Source organism: Neocloeon triangulifer, unplaced genomic scaffold (assembly GCF_031216515.1).
Source record: "Neocloeon triangulifer isolate White Clay Creek 2 clone unplaced genomic scaffold, ASM3121651v1 ptg000003l, whole genome shotgun sequence".
Classification (NCBI taxonomy): Eukaryota; Metazoa; Arthropoda; class Insecta; order Ephemeroptera; family Baetidae; genus Neocloeon; species Neocloeon triangulifer.
Window position 1 is genome coordinate 7,047,751 of NW_026775546.1, and position 17,120 is coordinate 7,064,870.

The window sequence follows — 17,120 nt, forward strand, 5'->3', positions numbered from 1 at the left end:
GAGATTAAGATGTTCACCGTGTATGTCCTGAAAATTAATAGTTACGTAAACAACTAGCAGCATTTCTCCTAATTGACAAGTTTGGGTTTTGTTGATGGAGGCAATTTTGGGAAGTTAGAAATTAAAATTAAAAAATAATGTGGAAAATTAAAACTGATTGATTCCACCTTGAAGAGAACATTTAAATCAGGTTTAATTGAACTTACAAAAGTAGAAAGTTCTAGAAACTCCCTGAATATTTTGTGCAAATTGAGTATTATACAAATTATGAATTTAACGAAATTATTTTGCAAATCAGTATCAAAAGCAGAAGTTTTTTTTTAAGAAAAATCAAAATTTTCATGAAAACAATTATTTTTACAAGGAAGAACAAAAAAATTGGATGAAGAACATTTTTTCTGCTTTAATTCTTCTTGTTTGACTTTGAAAATTTACGCAACAAATTTTAATATTTTTACTCTTTTAAGAGAAAACTTTCTCCTGCCTTTCTCAAAACGGTGAAAAATGAGAGAACCCCGAGTTGAGAATGTCACTCGATCACGAACCCGTCACCTCGAGCTTCGCCTTCGCACACGTCGACGTAGGTTAGTATTGTTTGCTGCAAGCTGCGAGCGACCTTCAAATAAAATGCACGTCGCTGATTTGAAATTGAAATCGACGTTTCACACAAGTCGGGAAAGTTACGCACATTATACAAGAGGGAAAACAAAATGCAACTGAATTCGCAAATTGTCTGTGACGGATTGTTTGACTTGAAATTTTTATTTTCAATTTTGTAATTTTTTTCCAGCTCCGAGTTTCAAACGGGAATATTTTCCTTTTATTTTATTTAAGAATTTGAGAATTTCATAATAAGGAAGACAAAAAATTTTCTTTTTTAAAATGGGTTAAAACATTTTTTCCCAATTTGAATTCAAGCCGGCTTTTCCTTGATGGGTTTTGTGATCTGTAGATTGATAAAAAAAAAAAAAAAAAAAAACAATATCTGCTGGAGGAAAAGAAAAGCCGTCTTTAAATTCAGATCATCACAAATCAACCCTAGCTTAATCGTGAAATTCTATCACAAAACATTTTTCTGTTGGAATCTAATTGATCAAAATCAGATTTCGGAATAAATATAATCAAATGTGATATCTTTAAACAAGCATTAATAGATTTGAAATTAATTCAGTTTGCACGAGAAGCATAGTTCTTTAATATTAATTGCAAGGAGCATAATTTCTGAGGTGATTCATAAGAAGATAAAATGATTTGATGGCTTGGTTTAAAATTATTATTGACTTTGCAGGTTCTTCAAATTTGGTTTTATATCCAAATTCTTAGTTTAAAATTCTCCGAACTTTTTTCATTAATGCTTAAAGTTTATTAAAATTTTAGTCTTCCACGCACAATTTAGATTCATCCTTCCTTATGAACAAAGTTTAGAATTTTGCAAAACCTTCACACTTGAATAGCAGAGATATCATGAGAACAATATGTTAAGAATTAGGTACAAAATACTTCAAATTTTCGCTTTTTTATAATAAAATTCCGCTGAAGTTCGCATCTGCTTAGCCGCCCAATCCATTAAAATCAGCGGAGATTTATTTCGTTTGTTTTTCTTTAAGGGAGGAAACTTTTGATCGGTTCAGCCTAAACAAAATCCTCCACTTCGCATAAGCAAATTAAGGCTGCGCAACGTACGTCCAAAAAGTGTAGTCTCGCATCTGCCTATCTTTCTGCCCGAGAGCCTTTTTGCTCGCTGCTGCTGCTTTTTCTCCGCCTGTTTGCTTCCAGCAACTCTCTCTCCGCTCGCTCGTCTCTCTCTTTCTCTCCGCGTAAAATGTGCCCCGCGTGGAGGAAGAGAGACAGCAGAGCCGCCATTTCCATTCATCAGATAATGCACGTATTGAAATCATAACAACTCGCCTAGCGCTCTTGTGCCCCGACTCATTTAAAAAGACCTGTTCGCAAACCGGAAAACGCGGGGAAATAAAATTCGACGCAAATCAACCCCATTCCGCAACCCTTATATCTTGAATTGATAATGAAATTTCCTTGGATTTTACAAACTCTTAAATTTAATTAAGCTCCAAGGATTTATGACTAATATCGATAAGAAAAATTTAAAAGAATCAAAGAGATAATTATGAGTTATAATTTTCAACCCCTCTCGCTCTGGATGGGGTCGAATTTTTTGTTCCCTGGCGAAACAATCCTGTTGCTGCAGGAATTCCTAGTTTGAATTTTTGTGAAAATTACTCACATTCACATGGTGAATAGCAGAGAATCTCTTTGCTGGATAATCCAGGCGTGGCACACAACTCGCAGAAATCACAGTTTCACTCGAACGATATTCAGCAAAACCTGCAACAAAATGCAAACAAAGCTCTTTTATTGAAATGAAATGAGAATTGGTTAAAATAAGTTTCAGAGTTGTATTTGTTTATCAAAATTTAACAGTTAATCCCTAAAAGATCTTGATTAAAATTAAAACATCCTGGCATTCCTGGCTCATTCTGTTTTAAAAACAATTTTCATAAAGGATTCATTCTAATCTTATCAAGTGGTTTTATTATTACTGATCGGTGAACTCAGATGGAAAAAAGTTATGCTAAAATTTATTGTGTTTTGCAGTTCAAGCAACCCCTACAACTTCTGCAACGTTTTTGCTTTAAAAGTCAAAATTTAGGGGAGATTAGCTTATTTCCTCTTTGTAAATAATCTCAAGACTGAGAATTTAAATTAATTAATAAAATGAAACTTTCGCACGTAGTTTTTGCAACAAATAATGTTTAAAGTGCCCTTGCTTTGTAAGAGATTTAATAGCACGATTTTCCAGTTAGGCCGCGAGCGAGTGTCTGCTCTACATGCCTACATCGACGAGACTTGAAAGCCCAGCCGTACAGTTCGTTTTCCCGTTCCCGTGCTAAACTGCACCGCAGCCATGGCGAGTGCATATTTTTCAACCGCTTGCCGAAGGCATCGGCTTTATCCACGTGCAAATTGAGCCGAAAAGCGTTCACAGATGCTTACCAATCGCGAATCCGTCAGTGGAGACCGCACCAGTTGGCTGACGAACCGAACTCGCGGATTATCAGTCGAAATGCAGAACCTCGGCTGAGGCGAGCAACTCCGAACTCACTTCTTGCGTGTTTTTCTCTTTCTTGCTTGGACCGTTTTCGCATTGGGCAATAGGTAAAAGTCACCGGTTTGATAAAAATACCGATTTAAAATCCGGTTTTTAAACAGTTTAATTGGCAGTTAATTTTATTTTAATTGGAAAATCAAACCGGTTTCTTGGAAAAATGCAATCGGTATTTGAAAAATCCAGTTTTTTTACTCCACGGTTAACCGGTTTCTCCGTTTCTAAAGAATGGCCTGCAGCGCCATCACTCGATGGTACCGCAAATTTTGCAGCAAAACAACTTCTCGGTCTGCTTATGCTTCTTGTAAGTCGTCACGGCGGCAAGAAGTGAAGGGACATGAGCCGAAATCCGGAGCCTCGGGCGACGTAGAGCGTGCCAAGTTGCCGATTCAGCCGCTGGCACGACCTCAACGCAATTCGGCACCGATTGACAACCGAAGCAGCATCACCCGAACGCAGCCTGTCGAGAGCCGAATGATGTGTGGCACGACTTTTCACACCAAGTTTGTTTTTTGTGCTCATCTCTTTGCAAAGCGATAAGGAGATGTAATAAAAACAAAAACTATTCGAGTATTAACGAATTAATGCCAGCGAAGCAACTTTTTTCTTCAGCGGATAATCTCAGGTTGGTAAAATTAATCCACGAATTTGAACCGAAAATTTAATTTGATTTTTCTACAGAACTGGGCCAAAATGAATACCCCCAGAATAGGACGTGGCTCGAAAGGTAGAGTTTTTCTCTACATTGGCGTGGTGATGATCGTCGGTATCACAGTGGTCATCATTCACGAAACGCAGTCGCGGATGGACGACATGCGAAAGACGTCCGAAAAGTGCCAACAGCAGCAAGAATCTCTAGCCGCCCAGTTACAAGGTATTAATTCATAAAGTTACATCTATAAAATTTTGAACTAATTTTTATTTTTTTTTAGTTATTTTTGAGTACAAGACTCGGCTGGAAAAGTCGGTCCAGCAAGAAAAGGCTGACCACAAAAAAACTCACGATGATCTGAGCTCCCAACTGGAGACGGAGAAGACTAAACGAACAAGAGAGGTTTTGGACACAACAAACAAATTAGCCTCTCTCCAGCAGCACTACAAACTGCTCCAGGCAATTTACCGTTCAATTATTTTGTATCTGTTAACCTTGCATGAGTTTCGGCTTCTTAAAATTTATGCTTAACCTGGTTGCGGTGCATGAACTTTGTAGGGGCAGCACGAAGATTTGGCGGAAGAGTGCAGCGGGGTGCGGAACGGGGCCATCAAGGCCCTGGAAGAGCAGAGGATGGCCGAAAGCCACCTGCGCAAGTTGAAAGAACAAACTGACGCCGAGATCAAAATTTACAAGGTTGTGGTCTAACTGGCTTCCTTTTTCCTTTTTTTGGTTATGGTTTTTTCCTAACGCAGACAGATATTTTTAAAATTTAACTTGTAATGATCCTTGCAGAGTCAAATAGCGCAACTGAAAATTGAAAAAGAGAAGCTTTCGAAAGTGATCAAGGAAGATGGAAACGAGGTTTCCAATCTTCAAGATGAGAACCAACGCCTTGAAAATGAAATCAATCAGTGCAAGGTTTCTTTTCTTAATTTGATTAAAAATTTGAATTTCCATTTTGTTTATTCACTTTATAGAAGGAATTAGCGTCCTGTCCAGCCAAGTCTTCAGCAGGTGTTGCCGTTCCAAATTTCCAATCACCCTCCGCAGCAAGCAGCTCGGCGTCTCCTATGGACGCAAATGGCAAAGACCCCCTGCAAAACGTTTTGCAGCAACCTGACGGATCAAAGGTATGTGGTTTTTATAAATAAGTAAAATTGGCATTTTATATAAAATGGCTAAAATAATTTAAATGAAAACAAATGAAAAGATGTGTTAAAAAACTAAATAATATTTAGAGAAAACTTTGTTTCCGGTAATTTTTTTATTTTTTATTTAAAATGAAATTAAATTTTTGTCTGCATTTCAACTGATTTTATAGTTGATTTTTTTTTTAATTTAAATATCCTGGAGATTTGACTTTATTTTATGTTTATTATTTTATCAGGCCCAAAGTTCGTCCCCCACCGCAGGCAAGAGCACAGCAAAGAGCAATGTTGTGCCTGTCCCAGCACCAGGACCGGACGCCCCAAAGCCTCTTGTTGGTGCCTTAGATCAGCTTCCAGCCGGTGTGGTGCCTCCCGGTGCTGTCCCCAAAGTCCAACACGATGACTACAATAGCCACGACAACTTCCTGCAGCACAATAACCAAATCGCCCAGCCAAATCTTCCATTCCAAAACAGTTTTCTCCGACAGCCAGAGCAGGAGGAGGAGGATCAGAAGAGGGCCGTCGGGGCCGCCCCGCCTGAGCAGAAGATGCAGTGGAACAGGGGTAACGAAATTGAGGAGGAGGACGAGCATAGAGAGGCAGGCATGTTCCAGAACTACAAGGAGGACGGTGCTGACAGAGGTGCCGGCCATTGGAATGGCGGAAACCACCATCTGCCGGATGGAGAGAGACACGAAGATCTGCAACTTGAAGATCCTGACGAAGATGGTTGGTTAAGCTTCATAATTTTGAAATTTTATTTTTAAATAATTTTTAGAAGGAGATGATGACGTAGATCAAATCGATTATGGCAATGATGTAGTGAATAACAAAAATCACAACGGAAAACAAAAGGCCCACCGAAAGTTCCCTTTGGTAAGGAGTAAACATTTAATTTCCCTTCCTTTAGTAAATTAAATTTTTAGGGAGGTAAGCATGATGGTGTGATGGTCAACCCTAAATAAAATGATCACCAGCTGGACAAACGTAATGTAGTAAAATAGTCATGACTTGAACTGTGAGAACAGCACAAAGCCACCAATACACACCAATAGTGTGAAAACTTACTGTTAGTTAATACAAAACGCACACTTCGTTTAGCAACACAGAACTTAACAGTTTGGAATGCTTGTAAAAGTGATAATGTGTATTGAGTTTTGTTACTCGAAGCATTTATTGTGAGGGAATGAACCTCGCTTCAGTGAGGAAAATCTAACGAATATTATATTTTTAATGGTCAATTTATTGGTACATTATTTTATCCTACTAACAACTGTTATTATGATTTTTCCCCCAACGAAAACGTTTTGGACATTATTTAGGGTTTTATTAATAATGTTCCTATCAGTTTATGATTGAAATACAATTTTTATAAAAATTAAGGTAGTTTATTATTTTTACAAAAAACAATACCCTTCTTTTTCGTCGGAACATCTGGTTTAGAGGAAGGGCCACTTAAAGAGGCATTCCTCTTTGCTGCCAGCCTAATTTGATTAGGAATGAAAATATTGGATGAAGTTTTCTTTGGCTTGTGTGTTTTTTCACTTTTTTCAGGCAATTGCGGACCATACACCTTGAAAAATTAAATTTAATAAAAGTTATCTTCAGTCTTAATTCAAATACCTTTTTGGTTTGTTTTACATCTTGTGCTGGTCTTTCAGGCCTTTTTATAAATTTTCTTTCTGCTTGAACCAGTTGAGAGCTACTTTCTCCAAAGTTATTGCTCACAGGTGCTCTGTAAATATGTGATTTCATTTTAGTATTAAATTTCAGGTTCAACCAAGTAAAATATAATGATTTTAATTAATACCTAGAATTAATTTTCAGTCTTTTAATTACATCAGCCTTTCTTTCTTGTAGTTTTAAACTCAATTCGTCAATGCTTTCTAATTCAGGAGCATAGCAGACATGCAGCACTCCTCCATAAAAAGAAGTAGCATCAAGTCTCCTTTTGGCAAGTCTAAAAAAAAAATTAAAATTATTAAAATTAATTCTCAATTAGGACATAATTTTACCTAGCACTTGTGATTTCCAAAAATACAGCATGATACACAGCTGTGAATGCTTCTTTGTCTGGGTAGTCAGGCAATGGGACTAATTTTTCCAATTTTCCTAATTTTGACAAAGTCGACTTCAGTTCTGGTCGCACATTAATGTCAGGCACTCCGTGGAAAAGTAAGTGCCGAGATTCGCTGGCCACGGTATATACCTATGAATTAAACAATTTTTTTCAAATAACTGCCAATTCCTTTACATTGAAATCATACTTTGACCGCAGTCAATTTACGGCCTTGTCTGTAAGCCGGTCTTGTTGTGCATAATTCTTGTTGGATGTGATGAGGGAGTTGTTCCATTTTGAAAAAAATCCTGTTAGTGGTTTACGTATGTACAAGGAACAATGATTTTTTTTCTCAAAAATTAATGAAGCTTAAAAAACATGCACAGCAGAAATTTCAACTCTCGCTTCCAGTTTTCCAGGGAAAATAATGAAACAATGACGAATCACGAATTATCAACCCTACTTTTCGCATTTCCCGCGGCCATTATATTGATGATTCCAAAACATTTACATGCTAGCCAACAAGTTGTTCGAAAAAATGAGGACTTTGAAAATAAGAAAAAAATTAAAGGGTGCGGAAAATAATGAAAATACTTATGATTTTATATTATTTATTTTTAATTTAAATTTTTGTACCTTTTAATCCAGCTTATTGAAGGATGATATCAAAATTTAACTTTGTTATGTTGTTTAGCTTGACCAAATCATTTCTGAAATCATTAATGACGGAACACGGAGCTTGCTCGTGGCGTGGTCCATCTGTCGATTTTTAATCGACGGCAACAGATTTTCCACTCTTTTTTCATGTTATCTTTGGATATTCCTTTCCTCAATCACCACGTAAAAAGAAAACTCATCGGATAATCCTAAGCTCGGTATACAATCATGGCTAGATACGGCCAGCGTCCGGAAAATGCGCTCAAGCGAGCGACCGGTAAGTTTCTAACACTCATGTCCTCCACGTGAAAATCGATCATCTTTCTAAAATTTGTTCTTTCGCAGAGTTTATTGAGGTGGGGAAGCAAGCCCGAGCTTTGGACACCCTGTACGAGGTGTTCAAGAACAAGAAATGGGTGTTCAGCTGGAGCGAAAGTGTGCTGGAACCCATAATGTTCAAGTACTTGGAACTGTGTGTCGAATTGAAGAAGTCGCACATAGCCAAGGAAGGATTGTTCCAGTACCGAAATCTCTTCCAATCGGTCAACGTCGGTTCCCTAGAGAACGTGATTCGATACTACTTACGAACGGCAGAAGAGCGGACGGAAGCGGCAAGGGAGCAATCGCAACAAGCTGTTGTGGACATCGATGATCTGGACAACCTGGAAACTCCAGAAAGTATTCTTCTCAGGTAAAAATTGTTTAATTGATTTCACTCTAATATTCTTATTCATGCAACCTTTCAATTCCAGTGCTGTAAGTGGTGAAGATGCCCAAGACCGAAGTGATAGGACCATTCTCACCCCTTGGGTCAAGTTCCTTTGGGAGTCTTATTGCCAGTGCCTCGAACTTTTGCGCACAAATACCCATGTAGAAACTCTTTACCATGACATTGCCCGGATGGTAAGAATTTTTTTGCTATTTTTTAAAAAAAAAATTGAATTAATAATTTAATTTTCCAGGCCTTTGCTTTCTGCCTCAAGTATAACCGCAAGACTGAGTTCCGTAAACTATGCGACAAATTGCGGAAACATCTGGAGGACATCCAGAAGCTGACGCCCCAAGTGGCTAATGTGTCCATCAGCAAGCCGGAGACGCAGCAGTTGAATCAGGACACTCGCCTGGTGCAGCTTGACTCTGCAATTCAGATGGAGTTGTGGCAGGAGGCGTATAAGGCGATCGAGGACATCCACGGTTTGATGAACCTGGCCAAGAAGTCACCAGTGCCCAAGACGATGGCCAACTACTACCAGAAGCTGGCCCTTGTCTTCTGGAAAGCTGGCCACAACCTCTTCCACGCCGCGGCCCTGTTCAAACTCTTCCAACTGTCCAAGGAGATGAAGAAGAACATCACTCAGGAGGAGCTGTCTAAGATGGCCTGCAGGGTGCTGATCGCCACCCTGTCCATTCCGCTGCCATCCGCCCACCCTGAGTTTGACCGCTTCATTGAGACGGACAAGAGTCCTCTGGAGAAGGCTCAGCGATTGGCCGTCCTCCTGGGACTCTTCCAGCCACCAACTAGGAAGTCTCTCCTCAGGGACATCCTCCGAATGAATGTCATCAACTTGGCCACGCCCCATCTGCAGGAGCTGCATCTGTGGCTTGAAGAGGAGTTTAATCCTCTGCAGCTGTGTACCAAAGTACACAGCATCATTGAAAAAATCAGGGCAGACGAAACTGCCACTGGGCTTGTGCAGTACATCCCTGCCCTTCAAGATGTGACCCACATCAGACTTGTTAGACAGGTATATTACTTTAATAAAAAAAAGTATTTAACTAAAATAAAGCTTTTGAATGGATGCATTTGAAATTCAATCAGGTTTTTGTTACCTACGCTTGAATTTGTACTTATAATTATTTCAATTTTCAGGTGTCCCAAGTGTACCAGACTATTGAGATTCCACGACTGGTTGAACTGGCCTGTTTTGCCACTCCTTTCCATCTTGAGCGTCTTCTTGTTGATTGCGTCCGGCACAACGACATGCAGATTCGCATTGATCACCGCAACAGCTGTGTGCATTTCGGAATGGATCTGGCACAGTCCCAGCGAGAGGACAAGGCGGAAGGCCCAACCCTGCAAAGTATGCCCTCGGAGCAGATACGCAATCAGCTTATCAACATGGGCTCTGTTCTATGCCAGTCGGTTAAGATCATTGAACCACTGAAGAAAAAGGTAAAATATAATTTTTTTCTTCTAGTTTTTATATTTAATTTATCTTATTCATTTTTCTTTCTTAAAAAAATGATATTCACATGAATATTGGACAATTTTTTGAATATTTTTTTCATGTAATTGAACTAATAATTGATTTTTAAATTTCAGAACGAGAAAGCCAAGGCGATGCAGACGCTGGTGCAACACTACCATGAGACAAAGGTGCGTGAGCACCGTGACGTCCTTAACCGCAGGGTCATTATTGAAGAACGCAAGGAGATGTTGGAGCGGCTCAACACTGTCCGAGAAGAGGAGGAAGCGCGTCGACTGGAGGAGTTGGCCCGGCAGCAGGCCATGGCCGAGCAGAAGCGGCTTGCCCAGGAACGGCAGGAGCGAGAACGCAAGCGGCAGGAGAATGAGCTGCAGCAGATCAAAGACCGTACCCTCAAGGAGAAGATGCAGCAGATTTCGCAGACCAGCCACGGTCAACGCATTCTGCAAAAGCTGCAGGACGATGTGAGCTCATTAACTGATGAAAATAATTAGACATGGTTGTTGAAAAAAATCTTTTTAGGATTTGAAAAAACTAGACGCCGATGAAATTGCCATGAGAGAAGTGGAGGAGCTGCAGAAGGAACGGCGAGAGCTGCAACAAAAGCTCAAGTCCCAGGAGAAAAAGGTGGATTACTATGAGCGTGCTAAGAGGCTGGAGGAAATTCCTCTTTTGGAAAAGTCTTTCGACGAGAAGAAGGTAGTTCATTCCATTTAGATTTCATATTGGTTTAAACCAGTGAGGTTTAGGAACAAGACATGAAGTTCTGGGAAGCTCAAGAAAAGCTGAGGATTGCCCAGATGAAGGAGGAGCGGGTGCTAGCTGTGCAAACCAAGCAGCGTTTGGCCAAGATAATGGCCGACAAGGAGCACTTTGTTTCAAAGCTCAAGGAAGAGCGGCGGGCCGAATTCAAGGCCAAGGAAGAGGCCTTTAAGGCAAGCATGGCCGAGATGCGTGTCAAGCTGCTGGCCGAGCGCAAACAGCAGCGCAAGGATCGCCGTCGTCAAGACTGGATTCGTGCCAGGGAGATGGAGGAAGAGCGCCTTCGTCGGGAGGAAGAGGAACGCCTCCAAGAGATCGAACGTAAACGCCGCGAAGAGGAGGAGGCTCTTGAGCAGATACGCCGAGAAAAGGTACAGCACAGTTTTTTTTAATACAAACTAGGATTCTTAAATATTTTTTGTAGTTGATCAAACAATTCAGATAATTAAAGAAATTAGTAATTTATGTGCAGTCATGAAATTGTTATTTAATTAAGTTTTACAAATTTCATTTTATTTTTTTATCAAAATTTAATGTTCTCATTTTCAGGAGGAGGAAGAACATCGTGAGAGAATGGAGAACCTGGAAAGGATTGCCATCAAGCAGAGAGAGCGCGAACGCGAGATCGAGGAGCGCACCCGCGCGGAGCAGGCCGCCGGCCGAGACCGGGACCGTGGTGGTGAACGAGATACGGGCTCGAAGAGCTGGCGGCGTGATGAGCGCCCTGGAGATGTTGCCCCACGACGTCCTCCACCCGATTCAGACTCTTGGCGCAGCAGGGGTCAGTCACCACCTTCTCGAGGCAAGGAGGAGGCCTGGAGGCCATCTGGAGGTACAATTTTTATATTTTTTATATTATTTTTTCTAGACATAACTTGCAACTTTTTGTGTTACAGAACGACGAATCATTGATCGAGATGATCGAAGAGACGACCGCCGAGGAGATGATAGGAGAGACGATCGCCGAGGAGATGATAGGAGAGATGATCGTAGGGATGATAGAGACAGGGACAGACGTCCTCCTATGTCAAGGGATTTCCCACGTCGAGCCGTATGTTTTATAATTAATATAGTAAATTCTTTAATCTATGAGAAAATTTTCATTTTATTTCAGATGGGTGACGGTGGAAGCTGGAGGTCTGCACAGCCTGCAGGTGAAGGCGAACCTCGTGAAGTGCCCGTTAGGTAAGCTATTAGATTTACAAATTTTCAATTAATTAACTTGAGAGTATCAGTAAAAGTAACTAGAAATCTAAATTGAAAGAAAAGTGGAATTATCTTGAAAAAATTAAAAGCCTATTGATTAATTGATTTCTTTTTTAAATTCAAACATTTGTTCTCTTGAGCACGTTTTGAGAAATTATTATTTTTTTTTTTTTAATTTTCAAACTTTTTGCAGGAGAATTGAAATCAATCGTCGTGATGACCGTGATCGCGGAGATGACCGTGGGGGTCGGGAGGCGTGGGGTCGCGGAACTGACCGACGAGATGAGCCCAGGGATGAGCGTCGAGATGAGAGACGTTTTGAAAGACGCGGAGATGATAGGCGAGCGGACGACCGTGGTGGTCCTGGCGGTCCAAGGCTAGACTGGAGCCGCGGCGGCGGAGCGTCTGCCGAAGCTCCTCGTCGCAAGGAGGAACGCGAGGAAAAGAAACCAGCAGGTAGCACTCATTTTTAAAAGTTCAATCCAAGTTGGTCATGAACAGAGGAAATTGCAGAACGACCGGAACGTGTTGCGCCACCACCCCCTGCAGCAGAGGAGGGTGACGACGGAAGCTGGCAGCGTGTCAGCCGCAAGTGAACAGGTCCGACTGCCACATTAGTTGAAGACGCCACTTGCATTCAGTTGAATTGTTGCTCTGTATAAAATTCCAAAAGCAAGTGGTCATCATGAATTAGGTTCATTTTGGTCCTCGTCAATGAGAGGTTTGTGCTCTACTCTTATTTCTAGCATCCCTATCTCATTTTGTTCACCCTGGCTGGTATCAATAAAGGTTTCTTATTTACGGATTAAATATGCCTTAAAATTTTTACTAAAATCTATCTTCATTTAAAAAATAAGACGGTGATTTAACTCAAGTTATGTATTTATAAAAAATATTCTTTTGAGAAATTAATATTACAAGGATCAAAATTAATGTTGCAAGAATCCTGGTCCATGTCACATAATTTTCATTAAATTCTCCACCTGTAATTTGAACTAGTTCTCTTTAATTTTTGCGTTTTGCATAATAAAAATGCACTGACATATTTTTCAAACATTTTATTGCAAAAGCCAAGTTTATATCTCGTTTTCACACTGAATCTTCAATCAAATATGAACAACTATAATATTTTTATCTCTTATCTTCTTAAGAAGGACACAAATCTTCATACATAATCGGAGAACTATGGGGGGTATCAACTGGTTCGTCAATTTTTGTGTTAAATTTACTTTTGCGAATGAGAGACACATCAAAATGTAGGCTTTCATGAATGGTTTGTTAATCACATAAAATATACACACAAGGTTGACCGATCAATCGTGTATTTGCAGGAAAATCTCGTATTTTATTCAACATCTAAGCGCAGGTAGGAATAAAGTGTCGTTTTTATAATTAATACCGCTCCTTACGAAGCCATATATGATTACAAACCATGGTCCATGTCTGTGAGAATGGAACACACTTGCCCACTCACGAAACTCACAACTCTCGTAAAAGTGGCGATTGGAAAATTATAAAACATACAGCAAAAGGGTTAAGAAATTGACGACACAAATCCGATCTTGATGTACATATTATAATATTATCACACATACATCTTATGTCTGCAAAATGACTTTCATACGCTGTTGTATTTTATTTTTGATCTGCTGATAAAGTTCGTTCACAATAGTTTGGAATGTTGTTCACATAAAATATTAAATTTCGTCGTTCTCATCTCTTTTTAATTGAATCATAAAAATCACATGCTTCTCATTCTTCATTCGCTGAATTATTTCTCAAATAGGTATATAATTATTTTTAGGACTTGATGTGCATTTTAGAAGAGAATTCCTTGCTTTGTTTTCCAGTTCGGTAGTATATTATTTAAATTTGTCAAAATTAAAATACGTGAGCAAAGTGCAGATCTGCAGATTATGGATTTAATAAATCAAATAATTAACGCTTCAAAATGCGCGCTGGGTTTTGTTTTTTACCTATTAAGTGTATTTTCTTTACATTGGTCAGGGTCGGGGCGACTCTCGGCGTTTCTCTAGCTAATTTTCATCACCCAGCGCTTGCACTTTGAAGTGAAAAATGTCAAAAATGAACATGTACCGTTTTTACACACCTGCTTTTTAATATATTCAATGAGACATCAAAGGCGATCAAGATATTCAAGTTGAAAAAAGAAAGGAGCGTATTTCCGGAGTCTTTCCTTTATTATAATTAGTTAGTTTGATGCAATCCATTAAGTTCTGGCTTTTTTGTATTTAGAATTTTAATTGGAAGGGCGCACGTGGTTATAATTATGTTGTGTTACTTTATTTTTAGGGTGATTTTAAATTTCTTTCCTTAATTCTTTGAACGTCGCCATGTGTGTGAGAGAGATAGAGAGCAATCAACAGTTGATTTAAAACGATAATCACATATTCAAATTTTGCACTTTTCAACACACATAATTTTGCTAGTGTTTTCCATACATGGGCAGAGCGCAATTTGCGCTCTGCGATCTGCGCTCGCGCTCTGCGCTCATGAGCGCGAGCGCAGAGCGCGATCGCACGATTTTCAAAATCGTGAGCGCGAGCGCAGAGCGCGAGCGCATTGGTCGCTGAGCGCAGCGCTCAATTGCGCTCATTTTGCGCTCAAACCAAAAGTAAAAATTCCCGAATTTGATCAAAAATTGTAATGAAAAACAGTGTTTTTATACCAAAAACTTCAAAACTGATCCCAATTTTGGTGATTTAACTTCAACTTTATCATTTCCAATTGCCGATGTATTTTTTGTTATATTAAAAAATTGTCTTAAAAGTCGCATTTTTCTTCGGATAAAAATATTTTTGAGCGCAACGCGTGAGCGCAAGACTTTTTAAAAATTTGAGCGCGAGCGCAGAGCGCGAGCGCAACATTTTCAAAATCTTGAGCGCGAGCGCAGAGCGCGAGCGCACTGTTGCCAGTGATCGCGAGCGCGAGCGCGAGCGCAAAATTGTTGAGCGCACCCATGTATGGTGTTTTCTATTAGTTTTGTCTACAGACACACCCTTTTCCGTTTTTCAAAACCTCTATGCAAACCCTTCAAGCGCGGTACTCCAGGTAATTATTTTATGTCAAAAAGGCGAGAACATCATTTTCTTTAATTTGCATCAACATGGACGACATAGCTTTAGTGGGTCACGGATTTCTACATATTTTATTAATTTATAAATAAAAAGAAGGAATTTCGCAAGTGATGCGATAACTCAAGGAGATAAAAATTTGAAATTGTTTTAAATCAACCAACATTTCTTAAACAAATAAATAAAAAATTACAAACGTATAAAAAGAAATATTTTAAATTGACAAATTCTAAGTAACAGGTTTCATTTCTCACTGAAAAATATAATATACAACCTATACAGGCAACTTTTGCTATCCGCATATAGGTTAATTTTTATCGTTGCATTTTCCAATTAGTAAATTCTAATCAAGCGGTTTCTTTTACATGTATTAACGGGTCTACCAATTATTCCCTATAACAATTTGGATAGTTTTGTGTAACTCTTAGCTTTTTCATAAAATTTGGGGGATAAAAACATAATATATCACTTCTTTCTACAATAGATTTTTAAACACCGCAGTTTCTACGTTCTCTGAACAGATACACGGAGAGAAGAGTTGGATCTACCAAACTACTAAACATCCAGATGGGTTTAAAATATAATCGCGCGCATAATCTTATTGTGACACACTGTAATAGTCTCTATAATTATGTATATTCGTACACCACTAATTGCACGTTTTTTCTGAATCGTTGAGCTTTTCTTTGCGTTCAAAATACCTCGTCGTTTTAACTGCCTTCTCGTGTCTCTTTGCGAATCAATTATTTATGCCGATTATTTAATCCGTTGAGTTTAATTATATATATAGAGAGAGATTATCCTTTTATAATCATCGTGTTAGATGCCGCGTTCACTTATTTCTTTTTAAAGATTTTTATAGTTAGAGAGATTTGTGTGTACGTTGATTAAGTGGTGTGTAGATTTAAAAATCCTCAATATATACCAATGAGTTTTAATTAATTAATTAATTTTAAATCATTTTTTTTCTCACGTCGCAGTTTTAAGAATAAAGTACATAGTGTAGTATATAATTATAAAGTCCAGCAGTATTAAAATCACAGATAGTATGGCAACGGTCCCCATCTTGGTTCAGCTTCCCGTCTCGAATCAATTTGCAAGATTTGAACGAAAACGCCGTCTGCGCCTGCGCACACCGACTGCGCACGCGCACTTGAGCGCGGGAAGTGGAGGACGAGGCTCGCCGCCATAGGGTGTGTGGCAATACCGATAAGAGTGGCGCGTGAAGTGAGGACCACAAAGGAGTCAATCGGGCGCTATGATGCCCCCGGGTTTGACGACTCGGTGCCGCCTCCGGGCCGCCTCCGGTGGAGGTGTTGATGATGCTGGAGCAGCAGTTTGGTCTCTTCAGTCGGCGACCCCGTCTCCGCCTGCCGGTCAAGGCTGCAGCCGCACGTGGCCACCCCCGCTTCCCCCAGCAAGTGGTGCCGACAGTTGGCAACGCCTCGTTCAACGGGCTCCTCCGTATTCGGCGAGCGGAGGGGCGGTGGTCGCCGACGCGCCGAAAACTTGCTCAGGCCGCCCGGACCGAAGTCGGCGCCGCCGTCGAGGATGACGGCGCCACCGAATTTGATAGGGGCGGTGCCCCGGGAGGACTTGGAGGAGGCACGGAGGATCATCGGCGAGCTGGTGCTGATGTCGTTGACGTCGCCGAGCAGGGGGTCGCCCGCCCCCACTGATATGAGCTGCTCACACTCGGGGTCAAAACCTGCCGCGGCACCGCCGGACGCGGCGCCACCTGCGCCCGAGCCCTTGGCACTGTCAGACTTTTTCAGGATGCTCTTTTTTCGTTGCTCCGCGGAGGGACTATCAATGGACTCTGCGGACAGCGAGCCGCGACTATTGCTACGACCTGAAATAGAAATAAACATTAATTTTTTTATAGATATAAAATAAACTAAACCAATTGGACCAAACTAAATTCATTATTTAAAATTTTTTTACAACGTGTTTTTGAAAAGAAATTGTAAGAAATGATTTGCCTATTATTTATGAATTTCAACTTCTGCATTCAATTTTTTCTTGGATATTTTAAACTTTTTTAAATTAAAATTTTCTTTATTACATTTTTCATAAATTTTGGAATGAAAATTTTCAGATGATGAATAATATTATTAACTAGAAATATTTTACAATTTACAATTTCTACAAGATCAGTTTGTTTTGCATAATATTTTAGCTAATAATCTGTGAAAACAATCTTG

At 39.8% G+C, this 17,120-nt stretch overlaps 5 protein-coding genes across 16 annotated transcripts in view; 2 read left to right on the forward strand and 3 right to left on the reverse strand.

The window, feature by feature from the left end:
• LOC132192889 (titin-like) overlaps nt 1–3,165 on the reverse strand; it is a 24,128-nt gene extending 20,963 nt beyond the window's left edge. For all 7 annotated transcript variants that reach the window (XM_059613094.1, XM_059613093.1, XM_059613095.1 and 4 more), the window contains exons 1-2: nt 3,016–3,165; nt 2,246–2,346 (exon numbers count right to left, since the gene is read on the reverse strand). The gene's annotated coding sequence lies outside the window, so the exon portion shown is untranslated. The remainder of the gene's footprint in view (nt 1–2,245; nt 2,347–3,015) is intronic.
• Nucleotides 3,166–3,371: 206 nt separating this feature from the next.
• LOC132192895 (Golgi integral membrane protein 4-like) lies at nt 3,372–6,312 on the forward strand. 2 transcript variants are annotated; one of them, XM_059613107.1, is made up of 9 exons: nt 3,372–3,752; nt 3,809–4,001; nt 4,060–4,238; nt 4,338–4,475; nt 4,575–4,700; nt 4,760–4,912; nt 5,170–5,659; nt 5,709–5,806; nt 5,857–6,312. In XM_059613107.1, the coding sequence occupies exons 2-9, from the start codon at nt 3,821–3,823 to the stop codon at nt 5,893–5,895; spliced, it is 1,404 nt and encodes a 467-aa protein (XP_059469090.1). In that variant the 5' UTR covers nt 3,372–3,752; nt 3,809–3,820; the 3' UTR covers nt 5,896–6,312. The 2 variants fall into 2 exon arrangements, with proteins under 2 accessions (XP_059469090.1, XP_059469091.1); XM_059613108.1 differs by lacking the exon at nt 4,338–4,475 and having other exon boundaries at nt 3,374–3,752.
• Nucleotides 6,193–7,464, reverse strand: LOC132192896 (RNA-binding protein 48). The gene is made up of 5 exons (XM_059613110.1): nt 7,198–7,464; nt 6,946–7,139; nt 6,741–6,890; nt 6,554–6,665; nt 6,193–6,503 (listed from the first exon to the last, which is right to left on the reverse strand). The coding sequence occupies exons 1-5, from the start codon at nt 7,282–7,284 to the stop codon at nt 6,309–6,311; spliced, it is 738 nt and encodes a 245-aa protein (XP_059469093.1). The 5' UTR covers nt 7,285–7,464; the 3' UTR covers nt 6,193–6,308.
• A 253-nt stretch (nt 7,465–7,717) lies between these two features.
• On the forward strand, nt 7,718–12,631 carry LOC132192696 (eukaryotic translation initiation factor 3 subunit A). Of its 2 annotated transcripts, none has more exons than XM_059612776.1 (13): nt 7,718–7,923; nt 7,992–8,337; nt 8,399–8,549; nt 8,609–9,391; nt 9,517–9,819; nt 9,970–10,317; nt 10,376–10,552; nt 10,603–10,986; nt 11,165–11,447; nt 11,512–11,666; nt 11,730–11,800; nt 12,015–12,277; nt 12,323–12,631. In XM_059612776.1, exons 1-13 carry the CDS (start codon nt 7,875–7,877, stop codon nt 12,415–12,417), a joined length of 3,408 nt encoding a protein of 1,135 aa, XP_059468759.1. In that variant the 5' UTR covers nt 7,718–7,874; the 3' UTR covers nt 12,418–12,631. The 2 variants fall into 2 exon arrangements, with proteins under 2 accessions (XP_059468759.1, XP_059468760.1); XM_059612777.1 differs by having other exon boundaries at nt 12,335–12,631.
• Nucleotides 12,632–12,874: 243 nt separating this feature from the next.
• Nucleotides 12,875–17,120, reverse strand: part of LOC132205635 (potassium voltage-gated channel protein Shab) — a 58,026-nt gene continuing 53,780 nt past the window's right edge. For all 4 annotated transcript variants that reach the window (XM_059634832.1, XM_059634833.1, XM_059634830.1 and 1 more), the window contains one exon: nt 12,875–16,768. In XM_059634832.1, the coding sequence (XP_059490815.1) occupies nt 16,173–16,768 (596 nt within the window). In that variant the 3' untranslated portion in view covers nt 12,875–16,172. The remainder of the gene's footprint in view (nt 16,769–17,120) is intronic.

Bases quoted from the DNA above. Each gene is read 5' to 3' on its own strand.
- LOC132192895 (XM_059613107.1), top strand. From the start codon at position 3,821: ATGAATACCCCCAGAATAGGACGTGGCTCGAAAGGTAGAGTTTTTCTC. The intron at 4,239-4,337 runs GCAATTTACCGT...TGAACTTTGTAG, and splicing joins AGCACTACAAACTGCTCCAG to GGGCAGCACGAAGATTTGGC. The intron at 4,913-5,169 runs GTATGTGGTTTT...TTATTTTATCAG, and splicing joins AGCAACCTGACGGATCAAAG to GCCCAAAGTTCGTCCCCCAC.
- LOC132192896 (XM_059613110.1), bottom strand. From the start codon at position 7,284: ATGGAACAACTCCCTCATCACATCCAACAAGAATTATGCACAACAAGA. The intron at 6,666-6,740 runs GTATTAATTAAA...ACATATTTACAG, and splicing joins AGACTGAAAATTAATTCTAG to AGCACCTGTGAGCAATAACT. The intron at 6,504-6,553 runs GTATTTGAATTA...TAATTTTTCAAG, and splicing joins ATGTAAAACAAACCAAAAAG to GTGTATGGTCCGCAATTGCC.
- LOC132192696 (XM_059612776.1), top strand. From the start codon at position 7,875: ATGGCTAGATACGGCCAGCGTCCGGAAAATGCGCTCAAGCGAGCGACC. The intron at 8,550-8,608 runs GTAAGAATTTTT...TTAATTTTCCAG, and splicing joins ACCATGACATTGCCCGGATG to GCCTTTGCTTTCTGCCTCAA. The intron at 11,801-12,014 runs GTAAGCTATTAG...AACTTTTTGCAG, and splicing joins CCTCGTGAAGTGCCCGTTAG to GAGAATTGAAATCAATCGTC.